Here is a 14,385-nt window from a genome sequence, read left to right on the forward strand (position 1 = left end):
TACCCTGATGATGATTGTGGCCAAGATGGTTCCAATTGTCCCAGTAGGTCAGAGTAGAAGATTTTGGTAAAAGTAAACAAACAATGACGAACAATGACAACTATGGACTACAGACTACAAATGATGAGAATAGCTCACTTGACCTGAAGTTTAGATTTCTGGTTACTCCACTGGTAACTTATCATAACATGTTCTATATCAGGATAAAGGGAGATAACTGACCTGAAGTTAGTTTTCTGGGTACTCCATTGGTAACTTATCATAACATGTTCTTGTTCAGGATAATTGAAAATAACTGACCTAAAGTATAGTTTTCTGGTTACTCCACTGGTAACTTATCATAACACGTTCTATATCAGGATAAAGGGAGATAACTGACCTGAAGTATAGTTTTCTGGTTACTCCAGATGTAACTTATAATATATTCTTGTTCAGGGTAAAGGGAGATAACTGACCTAAAGTATAGTTTTCTGGTTACTCCACTAATAACTTACCATAATATGTATTCTTGTTCAGGATAAGGGGAGATAACTGACCTGAAGTATAGTTTTCTGGTTACTCCACTGGTAACTTATCATAATATGTTCTTGTTCAGGGTGTTCCAGCTTAGATTTAGAATCATCAACTGATTTCATCAGATTTTTCTCATCTAATTAATGAAGTAAAAACATTATTTCAACAGACGAACTCAACAGCAGCGGTATATATTTAGTAAACAAGACTTGTGTCCAGTCAATATTTATTATTTGTATAAATTCTAAAAATAAAAATTGAAAGTAATTTTCAAGATCTTTTTAAGCCAGATATTTATCCATCAACAAGATCTATAACACAGTTTAAAAAAAACATAATTTAAGACAAAGAAGGGGAGATAATTCATTTTTTATGTGACCGTCCCAAGTAAATCCGTGGTTGTCATTTGCTGTTGTCATATTTACTTTCGTTTATTGTTCTGTCATAAATCAGGTCACTGGTTTTCTTGTTAAAATTGTTTAACATTTTGTTATGTTGTGGCTGACTTCACAGCTGACTATACAGTAATGGTTTTGGTCATTGATGAAAGCTGTATGGTGACCTATAGTTGCTTACATCTATCCTTTGGTGAATATATCTCTCATTATCAATCATACCATACCTCCTTATTTTTATAATATAGAAATAATGTTTTGTTATTGTATACCGGGTATATGCATGTTTCATTGTGTTTAAGTCACTAATGACAAAGGTATTTTAAGAGATTTACAATATTAAGAACTGACTACACGTCAGAAAGATAACTCACTGTCAGGATTGATAACAAACATAGAAAGTTAACTCACTGTCAGAATTGATAACAAACAAAGAAAGATAACTCACTGTCAGGATTGATAACAAACATAGAAAGATATCTCACTGTCAGGATTGATAACAAACATAAAAAGATAACTCACTGTCAGGATTGATAACAAACATAGAAAAATAACTCACTGTCAGGATTGATAACAAACATAGAAAGTTAACTCACTGTCAGAATTGATAACAAACAAAGAAAGATAACTCACTGTCAGGATTGATAACAAACAAAAAAAGATAACTCACTGTCAGGATTGATAACAAACATAGAAAGATAACTCACTGTCAGGATTGATAACAAACATAGAAAGATTACTCACTGTCAGGATTGATAACAAACATAGAAAGATAACTCACTATCAGGATTGATGACAAACAATGCTCTTCCTGCTGAATTAGCTATATCTTGATTATCATGTTTTTGCAAACTCTCTAATTTTGACATCAGATCTTTATCTTTCTGAATTAAAAAAATAAAAATCATAAACATTGAAAACTGCAATCACAAATATATTGCTATATTACATTATCTTTGAGAATGAAAAAGATCATTGAGCATGTTAATTTCCGAGAGTTTCAATTGTAACAGCAGGGAAATAAAATTTATATAATGTACTACTTAGCATACTAAGTCAACTTTATATGCCTGCATGAACTACTTAAAGGATACTAATCAAGTGAATATTCTTGCTGAAACCAGTCAAAAATAAAATTTCTTGTAAATTTATTTGTATATACAAAAATTTGGAATTAAAATTATACCTCATAAAAAGTGATTTTTCCCTTACATGTCAAATTAATTAAAAGTCTAAATGAATGTCAACAGTTTCAGGTGCAGATCCAGCCATTTTTAAAAGAGGGGGTTCCAACACATGCTAGTCAAATAAAAAGGGGGGTGGGTTACAACCATATATCCCCATACAAAAGCATTAGTTGTCAAACAAAAAAGGGGGTCCCAACCCGGAACACATCCCTGGATCCATCACTGCATTTTTACAAATGTCAGGTCTTATTCTAAACAATCAAAGAATGTAGTTTTAAAACAACACTTCAGAATCTTTAAAAAAAAAAAAAGATGACTTTGACAAATTGACATCATTAAACTGTTCCTACTAAAACATATATTCACAAGTAAGTCTGATTCAAATACTTACAGCCAAAATCTTTTTGTTCTTTTCAACAAAAGATAACTCCCATACCGCCCTGACTGCAGCTAACTGTTCTTGTTCGGCTTTATTTTGCATAATGGATTTCTTCAGAAGAGGATAAGTATCTTTCTTTTCCATTATCTTTAATTTATTCTCATCATTTTTAGCTAGACCAGCGAGTCCTTCAACTAGTTCATGAACACTGAAACCAGAGTAACGTCTGTCCTTGTCTTTCATGGCTAGTTTGATCATCTCCAGTAGGAAATCAAACAACGACAGATCCGCAGTTAAAAACCTATTCTGATCTTCATTTACCATGTAGGACAATGCCAACAAGGTGGTTAATTTCACAACTAGAAATAAATGAATAATCATATATATATCATATCAATAAATAATGAAAAAAATGTATGTAAATTTTAAAATATATATTAACACATGAAATGATTTATAAAATATCTTCTGAGCACAAGTTTCTTCATGAGGTACAAAATAATTCAGTTTTTGAATATTGAAAATTGAAGTTCTGGGTATATCTTTAATCCTAAATGATACTGGATTGAAAACTTATATCCTAACAAACTAAATATATAAATACTGCACTCCAGCTGAATAAATCTAATAATATAGCAGCCATTATTGTCCACTTTTAGACTTAACTATATTGGTACAAAATGAGATGATTTTAAGTTTATACTTTTCAACTACAAACTTTCTTTTTTAGAGGGTGATGTGCCTCTTGCGACATAGTGTGTACATTTCACAACTTGTACAGTTTGCCAGACTTTAGTTCTAATGAATCTGACTTTTAAGTTTCGTTGTTATTAATATATATACATTGTTCTTTGGACTTGAGGAATGGAGTAAGAACGTCCACCATGTGGATATAAACTGGTTCGGAGTTGTCCTTTTTGATGACCTCTACTTTGAAATTTGACTTTTGTACTCCAGCTCGTCCACAGTTTGTTGTTATGGCTACAGCTGAATTAAAGGAGAATTCTTCTGCTGACTGAAATAGAAAGTACCATGGATAACCACTGAATTGCTTTTACAATACAAACATAAAAAAAAAGATAATAGAAATTCTAATATGACGTCCTTCAAACGCTTGGAGTACACACCTGTGGTAAAATTCAAATATATTCATATGTCAGCTGTTCCAATCCTACTCCCACTTCGTATGCTTTTTATGAATGATTTACCTCGCGTCAGATGGTGTAAATGACGTCATTGAACGATGACGTAAGAATGCAAGGTTTTTACGAGATCTGAAAGTCGTCAAAACATGAAAACATACATAAACGATGGTAAGAATTTGTATAATGTCCATATCTTCTTAAATGAAAGTAAGATAGTCAAATAAATTCATCCAAATCTGTCTAAGTATGTTATTGTGTATCGTTTAAGAATGTCACTTATTCAATTTTCTTCGTCGTTTACGTCAATATTAATATTGTGTTCAATTACAGGAACAGCACACATTTCCCTTCACATAGAGCGCTTCGATCCAAAAGAATTGCTGTCTTTGTCCTATTAGAATAGAAATAATTCATGGGGGCTTATATTGATTTTACCGCGGGTTGATCCTTTATGCTGATATTTTACCCCTCACTGTCACGTTGTAAAATTTTAGCATAAAGGGCCAACCCGTGGTAAAATCACGATAAATTCAAGCCCCCATGAATTATTTCTTAAATACCCAAAAAATTGTACATCACAGAAAATTACACTTTTAATTATCATTTTGTTTATGGCGACAACCAATATGTCGACAAAAATTGGTATCCATGAAAATAAATGAATCCTAAGTATTTTAAATATCTATGCATATTTAGTATGTTGCAATATTTTACAACAGAAGCTACAAGCAGGCACTCATCATGGTGGTTGTGTTAAAAAAGTTTATAAACATATTCTTAAACTTACCAAATTTTCCAGTCCTTCTTTAAAAGTAATTTTCAAGTCCTTGACTATAGATTGAAAAAAATCTGTATTTTGAGCAATAGACATTCCAAAGTCTTTACTGGTATCAGAGAAGTTCCATAGTATTGATCTTATATCTACAATAGCTATATAATATTGTTGTTCACCATCATCATCATCAAGACTTGGAGAAATACCTTCATGTATATCATGCTCCTCTAAAATTTTATCATATAATTCTACTAATGGCTTCACAAAACTAAAAATAAAAAAGAATAACACTTATTTTAAACAAATGAGGTATCCACCACAGGGAAAATATTTATGAATTACTGGGGTAAAAAGTGGGGACAAACTTGTTGAGGCAATTCAAGATAATGAGTTTTGGTTTATACTGAGAGTAAAGATTTTGTATTATTACCAAACACAGCAGCTTTTCTAAATGGCATACAATGTACCTGTTTTACTTTTGAAAGTTAGGAACTCTTATTATGGAATGAAAGGAGATATTGTGTGACCACCTTTTTCAGACATTATTTCAGGGTTCTCACTAAGGAATTTTTTAAGTGAGTCCAGCTAGAACTTATCAAATCAATTTTTCGCCATGACTAGTCCAACAGCATAGAAGAAGAATTTTTACTGCTTTATAATTTATCATTTCAGTCTCCATGGCAAAATAGAACAATGAAATGACATCAATTCAAACAATTTTTAAACTTTCACTATAAAATATGTGTGCTCTGAGATACATAATACCAACTTTTTACAATCTTGATCAATCTTTGAACCCTGATTAGTTAATTATAACTATTATCTTATCTGAGATATTTACACAACAAGTTATATATACTTGTTATATTTTGTATAGTACAATAAAGGGTAAATCTAATCGAGTCCAACTGAACAAAAATTGAACAGTTCAGAATGCCCCATTAATACTTTGCTGAATTGGTATCTTAATGAAAGATGATCTATTTAAAATTGTGTTGCTAGAACATAACTTTACTTTATAGTTTCCTGAAATTTAACATTTTACTGACATTTCTACCCAACGGAAAGTGGATGATCCAATCTATTTTTTTCTATTATAAACGCATCACTTTCTTCTTGATTCTCAAAGCATCTCTGCCATGTCCAAAGGCTAGAAACAATTTCAAAATTACACAATAAAGTCTAACTGTACATTAACAAGTATAAGATAAAGAGGTAACAGAAGCTTACAACCTGTGTACATAAAAACCTGTGTACATAAAAACCTGAAACCTGTGTACATAAAAACCTGTGTACATAAAAAGGATGATTTATACACTCTTATACATACAAAGATTAGCTGTATAAATGTGGTATTTCTAACAATATTGGATGTATTTTATATCAGTAACTTACCCAATTTTAGCTAGATGATCCCCCATTAATAATCTGCCCTCATCCTTCGTCTGTTTATTGAAAGGTTCAATGATCTTTTCTGTTAACATTTTATGTAATTCTTCATACTCATCATCCACACACTCATCTTTATTGAGGATTTTTTCTATGTACACACGAACATTGATGAAATCTGTCAAGAATTCCTTTATTTCAGGATTTCTCTTCAATCGTTCATCATCTCCCATCTGTTTCAGGACAGAAATTGTCCTTTTAGGAGGAGCTTTACCAGGAGTTATTCTATCCATTTTTGGTGCAGTATCTAACTTTTCCTTTTTCTCTGTATCTTGGTCAAATTTTACTTTCTTATCTACATGAGGCTTTTGCAGTACTATTGCAGGATTTTGTTGTAAATCTGACGGATGGAGTGTTTCTATGACAGCTGAATGTGGAATATGTTTATACTCTGGCTCTGAGCTACATGCAGCACCCATATGGGAAATTGTCCATATGATCTGTAATAGGAAATTAAGGCATGATCAAGGAAAAAAAGTGCAAAGAAAATCTGTTTGAGAAGAAGGTATAAGCACCATAGGATCTTATATTGAGTCTTTACATTTAGCATACTGTGGATTCATTTGTTTTTCGTGGATACCAATTTTCATGGATTGAGGAAAACATACTTTCATGGATATTTGATTTTGAGGTTTTACCAAGTATGCATAATAAAAATCTATATATATCTATATAAAATTTGTAACACGTTGAACATTTAAATTTGTAGTTTACATATACATACTAAATCAATGGAAATTGGTATTCCACGAATATTTTTTGATCCACAGTAAAAACAAATTAATCTAGATACACTATATATAGAACATATGGGTTATTCAAGGAGCACCCAATATTTAGCTTTAATGGGAGGCAAATGAGTTATTCAAAGAGCACCATATACCCATGGGATCTTTTCATGGGTCATTGTTAAGTTCAAGTTTAACTTATGAACTATTACAAACTTGCTTTCAGGAATTGTGATTACTCTTGTGTTTTTTGTCTTTTTGTTAGTTTTTTTGTGTGCTTAATGCCAATCTAATGAGTCAAGCCTTTTTCAACTGATTTTTTTAGTTTTCATATTCTTATATTGTGCTAATACACCACTGTCCCACAATAGGGGAGGGTTGATTGCTCAGAAACATGTTCAATTGCAACCTGCCAGATTCTTTGCATGCCTGTCCTAAATCAGAAACCTGTAATTAATTATTCGTTTTTTATTTGTTTTTAGCATAAATCAGACCTTTGGTGTTCTCTTTTGAATTGTTTAACATTCCGTCATTCTAGGGCCTTTTTAGAGATTTCTATACAGTATGGGTTTTGCTCATTGTTGAAGGTCATACTGTGCCCAGTAATGTTATACAACCTCATTCTTTTGATTGTGTAACAGGAGGGGGTCAGTGACGAAACCTCCCGGGACGTGTAGTGGCTAGTACTTCGTCCCTATTCGATCCTCGGGATACCTGATATCAGATTTTGGCTGAACAGAGACATAATTCAATAGAACTAAACATTTTATTTACAAATGAACAAAAATCAAGTAAAACATAATAAATAAATAAGAACAGTATTTCAAAAGTTAAGTTAAAAAATGAAATGTAATGAAATAGTAAAAGCTTGCAAACTAAATGGAAAAGAAAAGTATTTCAAGTCAAATGAATTCAAATAAAATAGTTGTTCAAAAACTTAGTTTAAAAGAAAATGCAATTTTACTGGTATACATTTAATATTGTATCAAAATAATGCCAATGTAGTTGCTGAAAATAAACTCAGTGGAAACAATGAGGGGCCTGATGGGTTATTTTCGTTCTTCGTGATCGGCGCATTTTTGCTATCGTGATCTGTTTTTCTACATTTTTATTTTTTTTTTATATTTTTGTGATCCGTGATCATGGAAATTTATTTTCTGTGAATCATGATTGACAAAAAAATCAACTCGTGAATTGTGATGAGACCCCCCCATCAGGCCCCTCAAACAATGGTTCCTGCGAGCTATATATACAGAAAGGTGGTAAGATATAAATAATAGATATGGTGTTGAAGAAATATTGAACAAATGAATATCTGTCAAATATATAAAGTGATATTAAATTTGAAAACTTTTATAGTTAAATTAATAAAGCTACTTTGTGTTTAGCCTGTCTAGATCCAATTAAACACAAAAAAAACATTTAATTAAGCAAATACTAATTTGAAACAATTAAAGGGAGACTATCAAATCACATCCATTACAATTGATTGATAGTGTTGAACACCATAATCAGTAGATTGGTTATATTGTGGTGGTCAATTTGTATTCGTAGATGCTAGGTGGCACCAAGAGAGAACTATATTGACCTTCTGCAGGAAAACTGGCAATCCTAGTCATTTAAGATCAGAGTCGAGCGCACCTTCCAAACAAGTGGAGGTCGACTTATAATAACACAAAATTCTCCATATGTTATTCAAATGTTTAAAAGTCTGTCCCATCTAGGAATGGTTTAAAAGGTCTTTTGACATAAATATTTATAGTGACAAATGACAACTTTGGTCACTGTCCCCTAAATGGGTCCCTAATACACCCACATACTGGTGTTTATGATGTATGACACCTATATTGAAATTAGGGGATCAAACTAACCCTGAATCATATATACAAGAAACAGAATTTAATCTCGGCTATCATTGTTTATGACAACTCTTAACTATTTGTAAATTTATAGTAGAGGTCGGTCAATTTAAAATGTATCAAATCGTATCTGGTGCATTGACGTATATGTATCTAAGGATGTACTAAAAATATATGTGGTACTATCCTTGAGTGAAATATCTTTGAATATGTGTAGGAGCTGCGCTAACGAGGTACGTGGCACTATGTGTGCATGACAGTGTGTAACAAATATAAATGTCCAAGTTTGATAATCTCGTGCCTGGAACATAACCGAATCGTGTGCACCTTATTTTGAGCCACAAAGAATGTAGAGGTTCAAGTAATAAACTTAAGATTTCCAAATGGTACATTTCTAAATATAAAGTAATGCAAGATAAAAAAATGAAGCAAACTCAGCTCCTGACCGGAAATGGTAAAAACCATAAATAAAGCATAAAATAAAAAAAAAAGGGAGAGATCACAAAAGGAAGGCATGGTAAGTGATTTATTTGGCCCCCAATATCAAGTCCATTATGTCAAAACCAAAAGTACTTTAAGTTAATGAATAAAAGTGTGAGAAAGTAAAATAGAACGATTTGTAGAACTTTGCTATTGAAACGCAATGGCCAGGCATGCATAGGATGTCTTTTTTTCTGTGTTGCATTTGGTAATTTTTACTGTCTTCGTGCCATTGCCCCATATCTATTGTTTTTTCACATGCCTATGTTAGCCTAATGATAGAAACCCCCCGCCCCCTTTTCGCAAAACACCACCTTTGCCAATCAAGTAAAACTATAATTGTTTTAGCTATATGTTTTCATGAAATAAAGAGACTAAAGAGTTTTGATTTGCAACATAGACTTAAACTCTGGACCAAATATTGTGTTTTGTTGTATATAGATATAAGAAGATGTGGTATGAGTGCCAATGAGACAACTCTCCATCCAAGTCAAAATTTATAAATATATATCTCCAGATACGCTAACGTCAACGTATCTGATATAAGTAGATACGTTTTAAATTGACTGACCTCTATTTAGATGCATGCATTTGCTATTTCCCATTGGTGTATGATATTTGGTTGTCTCTAATGAATTTATTTTATCTACACTTGGAAATCTTATTTTTCTTGTCATGCAAATGATACAATGTATAATAACTAACTTGAAGCTATTGTTTGAGGTTATCTATTAGTATCCATTATATGCACATTTTAGTTAACAAGTACTGTAAATTCAGAAATTATTGCGTGCATTTATTATTGCGATTTTGTCATTTTAGACTTAAATGCGATTTTAATTTTTACGAGTTTGAGAAAAATCCTGTTTAGTTCATATAAAATATTTCAAAATGCGAGTTTAAATTATTGCGTTTACAACTCTGTCGCATTTGTCGCAATAATAAAAACTTCGCAATAATTTCTGAATTTACAGTATTGACTGGTTTTTGTTTCATTGACATATTACTCAACATTTCTTTTTGTTCCTATTAGTACTGGTACCTTGTCATATAAGATCAACTACCTTGTCATATATTAGTACTACCTTGTCATATATTAGTACTACCTTGTCATATATTAGTACTACCTTGTCATATAAGATCAACTACAAGCTACAATATTTAGCTGGTAAGTGGTACTCCCTTTCAATGGAAACCTCAATCAGCTGTTTTCAAACCAAATTAGCCACAGTTTTATACCCCAAGTTACATGTTTACTTGACTACAAATGACCAATAAAATCAGCCAATCAAATAAAAGGAAAGTACACCAAAGATTCTTTAGAGCCTCACCTTGATCTATGTGCATCTACTACAATGGCCACTTTCAAATATTGTAGACTAGAATACAATCCATGACTAAATCTTTTTTTTTGTTGATCTTGTATTGCTGATAATTTTTTTCTGTTTACAGTTTCTCTCTATCTACTATAGTTTCACCAAAAATTTACAAAAGGGGTTAAAAAAATATATCATTTAACGGCAATAACTCCTACAAGGAGTTGACTGACAATTTAAGCCTTCATGACAAATTTGTAGTTCTAGCCCTGCTTAACATTTTCACTTGTAAAGTTTCTCTCTATCTTTTATAGTTTTAAAGATAATAGGCATAAACACACAAAAATTCTAAAAATCTTCATTTGAGGGCAATAACGCCTGTAAGAAATCGACTGACAATTTCAACCATGTGGAATTATTTGCTGATCATATTTGCATTTTCAAAGTTTCTCTCTATCTATTACAATTTTCAAGATAACTCCTATACCGACTTGTATGACAATTTTGGTCAAATTAGACTGTATGTAGAAATTGACAAAAATATTTTTGACCATGTTAAATTTTCTCTGTCTATATAACAGTTTTTAAATTAATAGACAATACTTGCATTTTTACCCCTCTGTTCTATTTTTTATCCTTTGCAGCCATGTTGGTTGCCTGGCAGAACATCAGACATATTTTCAAACTAGGTACCTCAAAGATGGTTGTGGCAAAGTTTGGTTCAATTAGGTCTAGTAATTCCTTAGGTGAAGATTTTTGCAAAAGTTAATGGACGATAGATGAACAATGACAACCAACCAATGCAAAGTCATTGCAAAAGCTCTCACTTGACCTATGGGATAGGTGAGCAAAATAAATGACATAAAAGTATTTTTTTCCTATGAACAATTCTTATTTTCTGTAATAACATTTTGCAACTAAAGTACTAAATTTCTGATTTTTGTGCCAGTTGAATGATTTCTTTTTCCAGAGTTACTTCCCCTATCAATGCTAGTGAACTCAATTTTATCTAAAATATATGTACATTAATTTGGATAAAAGGATTAAGCAATGAAATTTAAGGATTGAAGTATTGCTGAAATAATATTTATTTTGTCTTCAAAAGTTTTAGATTGCATTTCCAAATAAAAAGTGAGATGCATTGGCAGAACAAGGGGAGTTCTGGGGGTTGGAACCCCCCTTTTTTTTAATTTTTGTATCTTTTTTTTTTTTTTTTTTTTTTTTATTATGTGAACGTTTCATGGGGTTTACGGGGGTTGGAACCTCCCCCCCCCCCCTTTTTCAAAATGCATGAGATTTGAAAATTAATTCAAAAAATTGCAAAGGGAGATAATTTTTTATAGCTCAATTCAGCTATTAAATGTAGTCAGAAATAGATATTTTAGGCAAAGCACATACATAGTTCTGTTTCTAGACTACATATCTACCAAAATAGTATTGTAATAAATATTAACATTTTTCTTTTCTCAATGCTTCATGTTTGTATTGTTTTCTGTCTATCGTTTGTTATTTGTATGGTTTTCTTTAGTAACAATCCTAATGTTTGGATTTTAAGCTAACAAAATTCTTATCCTTAGTCTTATTCTTAACCCTCAATATTTATTAACGAAACAGTTAAATTCAAAAACATTTCCATAAATAATAGTCTATGTAAAATATTTCCCCCCCCGGGCCCCCCCCAAAAAAAATTTAATCTACCTACCAATTTTTTTCTGCTGGCAGTTACAAGTTTACATTTCTTTTGGCAGTAGCTTTAAATAAACTGAAGATATATATATGCAAAACTTGATAAAAGGAGATGTGGTGTATAATGAAATAAACTGGAATCTGCTTGTATTTAGTGCTATGCTAATAAGAATAAGTCTAAGAACAAAGTGTAGTTGACAAGTCAAGAACTAGCCAGGGGCGGATTCAGGCTGAGGCGTGCCCCCCCCTAAAATTTGCAAAGCATGGGTTGTCCTCAGCTTAAAAGAAGAATATTTCGATAATTTAACCTCAAATTTTAAGTTTAAAATTTAAGTTTGTGCCTCCCTAACCTAAAATCCTGGATCAGCCCCTGCTAGCTTATCAATGAAGCAGAAAGTTAACGACACACACAACATCAAACAATCAGTTTTCAAAAAGACAAGTGTCTAAACAATCAGGGACAGTCTTTACTAACTTTATAGACTGTCCCTGAAACAATACAATAAAAAATTAGTTGCAACACACTGAACACGGAAAGGTTATGGCTAATTATATATTTGGGATATTTGGATAACTTTTCAGTCGCAAAGTATCTAGCCACAACGCCCAGTCTGAATGTTTTAGCTTATTTAAACACCCGTCCAAATCAACTTACAGTTAAATTGTCAGTCGTATATTATAAACTACTTCCTTGTTTGTATCCAATGACGCTCCATGCATGTGATATATTATACCCGGAAGCTTCTATACTAATACACCAAACCACGTCAGGATGTTTTTCTGAAACAAATACATTTTTTCTGTATTTCTATGACCAAGATAGACTAAAACCTGGGACTATTACAGGAAATTCTATTAGTCCCACTTTAAACAAAATGACAAGGATATCGCATGTAACAAAAAGCTGGAAAGCTCTTTAAAGAGGGTGGTAAAGGGTTATTTTCGTGCAACGTGTTTTGCCATTTTTATTTCACGTGCAGCCGTGAAGAAGGTTCGTTATTAGCCGTGTTTCGTGAAATCGATAAAAACATCAACGTGCAAGACATTTTTAATTGCTCGTTCATCGTGGAATGGCAATTTTATTTCGCGTTCTTCCGTGCAGATACCCCCCCCCTTTTTTTTTTACCTTTACGCCCCTCTTTAAAATGTTGATAAAAAAACTATGAAGATTGCCGTGACATTATATCACCAAACATATGTGACCTGCTTTGCTTTGATCAGAGCCTAATACAATTGTATTATATATCTCTGTTTTCATACACTCCCAACCTAAATTGGTGGTTTCATCGGTTCTTAATTTGATATGTAAAGCTTGCATCGATTTTTTTAACAACCTTCAGGGTGTCTGGGGAATAGAAATATGGTCATGTAGTTCTGCAACAACTCCTTTGGGGGTCCGTAGGTGTCCTGTTGGCAAGACAGAATGTCTGTCCCTATCCAATATACCCTCATTTTCCCGTGGTAGTCCAAAATTGACATTTATATAACCAAACACAATTGACATTCTTTCATTCATCTTCAACCTAAATTCTTTAAACAAAATAATCGGGTGGTTTCATCGGTTCTTAATTTGATATGCAAAGCTTGTATCTTTTCAACAACCCTCACTGGGTGACTACGGAATAGAAATATGGTCACATGGGTCTGAAACAACTCCTTGAGGGGCACGTAGGTGCCTTTTTGAAGGCAAAATTCTGTCCCTATCTAATATACCCTTATTTTCCAGTGGCAATCCAATTTTCCCCGACCTTCATCCCGTACGGCCTCTATTACACGACATAACTATTGTATTTATTTTTAATTTGCAAGTTCTCGCCCTGAACATTGTATGAAATGCCTTTCATGCAGTGATACTGGATGCCAGACAAAAGCCCCTCCCCGAGAGTTCAACAAAAAGAAAGAGTATATTCATTGTAATTAAAGTGTTATTTTTATTTAATTGATTGATCAGTTCATAATGTATGTGTTTTTTTTTCTTTTTACCTTGTTCTTGTGCTTTACGCTACAATAACATTCGTTAGAGCTAAAGGGATGGATTTGTCGGAGGCGGGGGTAATCTACCACGAATGCCCGGATTTGGACATCTTAAGTCGTAAACATGACACAGAGTCCCAAAAATGCATTCTCGATATAAACATCGAAACGGCCATTTTCTTTAAATTTAATGTTATTCGAAACATTAAGGATTTATTACCCCAAGATATAAAGACCGTAGTCGGATTTTGGCGCCATCTTCTGGAAATTTTGATTTTTGAATGCTCTTCATATTCGTAATTGGTTTGGCCTTCCAACAGTTTGACTCCAGTCTTATGTAAACGAAAGACATTGTGGCGTACCTACTTATAAGCCTGGTATTTGTTATTAAATTTTACCCGTCCTATTAGTATACGCTATGGTTCTTTTACTGTCAATACACGAAAGGAAATCATGTTTAAGTAAACTTTAGAAAAAGAAGACTTTTCAAGTATCAGTG

At 32.5% G+C, this 14,385-nt stretch overlaps 1 protein-coding gene across 1 annotated transcript in view; it reads right to left on the minus strand.

Moving 5' to 3' along the window:
- Positions 1-12,675, minus strand: part of LOC127732904 (uncharacterized) — a 29,378-nt gene extending 16,703 nt beyond the window's left edge. The window contains exons 1-7 of the mRNA XM_052242112.1: positions 12,568-12,675; positions 5,790-6,283; positions 4,407-4,662; positions 3,318-3,489; positions 2,487-2,833; positions 1,690-1,792; positions 537-649 (exon numbers count right to left, since the gene is read on the minus strand). Of these exons, the coding sequence (XP_052098072.1) occupies positions 537-649; positions 1,690-1,792; positions 2,487-2,833; positions 3,318-3,489; positions 4,407-4,662; positions 5,790-6,262 (1,464 nt within the window). The 5' untranslated portion in view covers positions 6,263-6,283; positions 12,568-12,675. The remainder of the gene's footprint in view (positions 1-536; positions 650-1,689; positions 1,793-2,486; positions 2,834-3,317; positions 3,490-4,406; positions 4,663-5,789; positions 6,284-12,567) is intronic.
- Positions 12,676-14,385: the final 1,710 nt, after the last annotated feature.

The sequence above is a fragment of the Mytilus californianus genome, unplaced genomic scaffold (genome assembly GCF_021869535.1).
Source record: "Mytilus californianus isolate M0D057914Y unplaced genomic scaffold, xbMytCali1.0.p SCAF_3, whole genome shotgun sequence".
In the NCBI taxonomy this organism is placed as follows: Eukaryota; Metazoa; Mollusca; class Bivalvia; order Mytilida; family Mytilidae; genus Mytilus; species Mytilus californianus.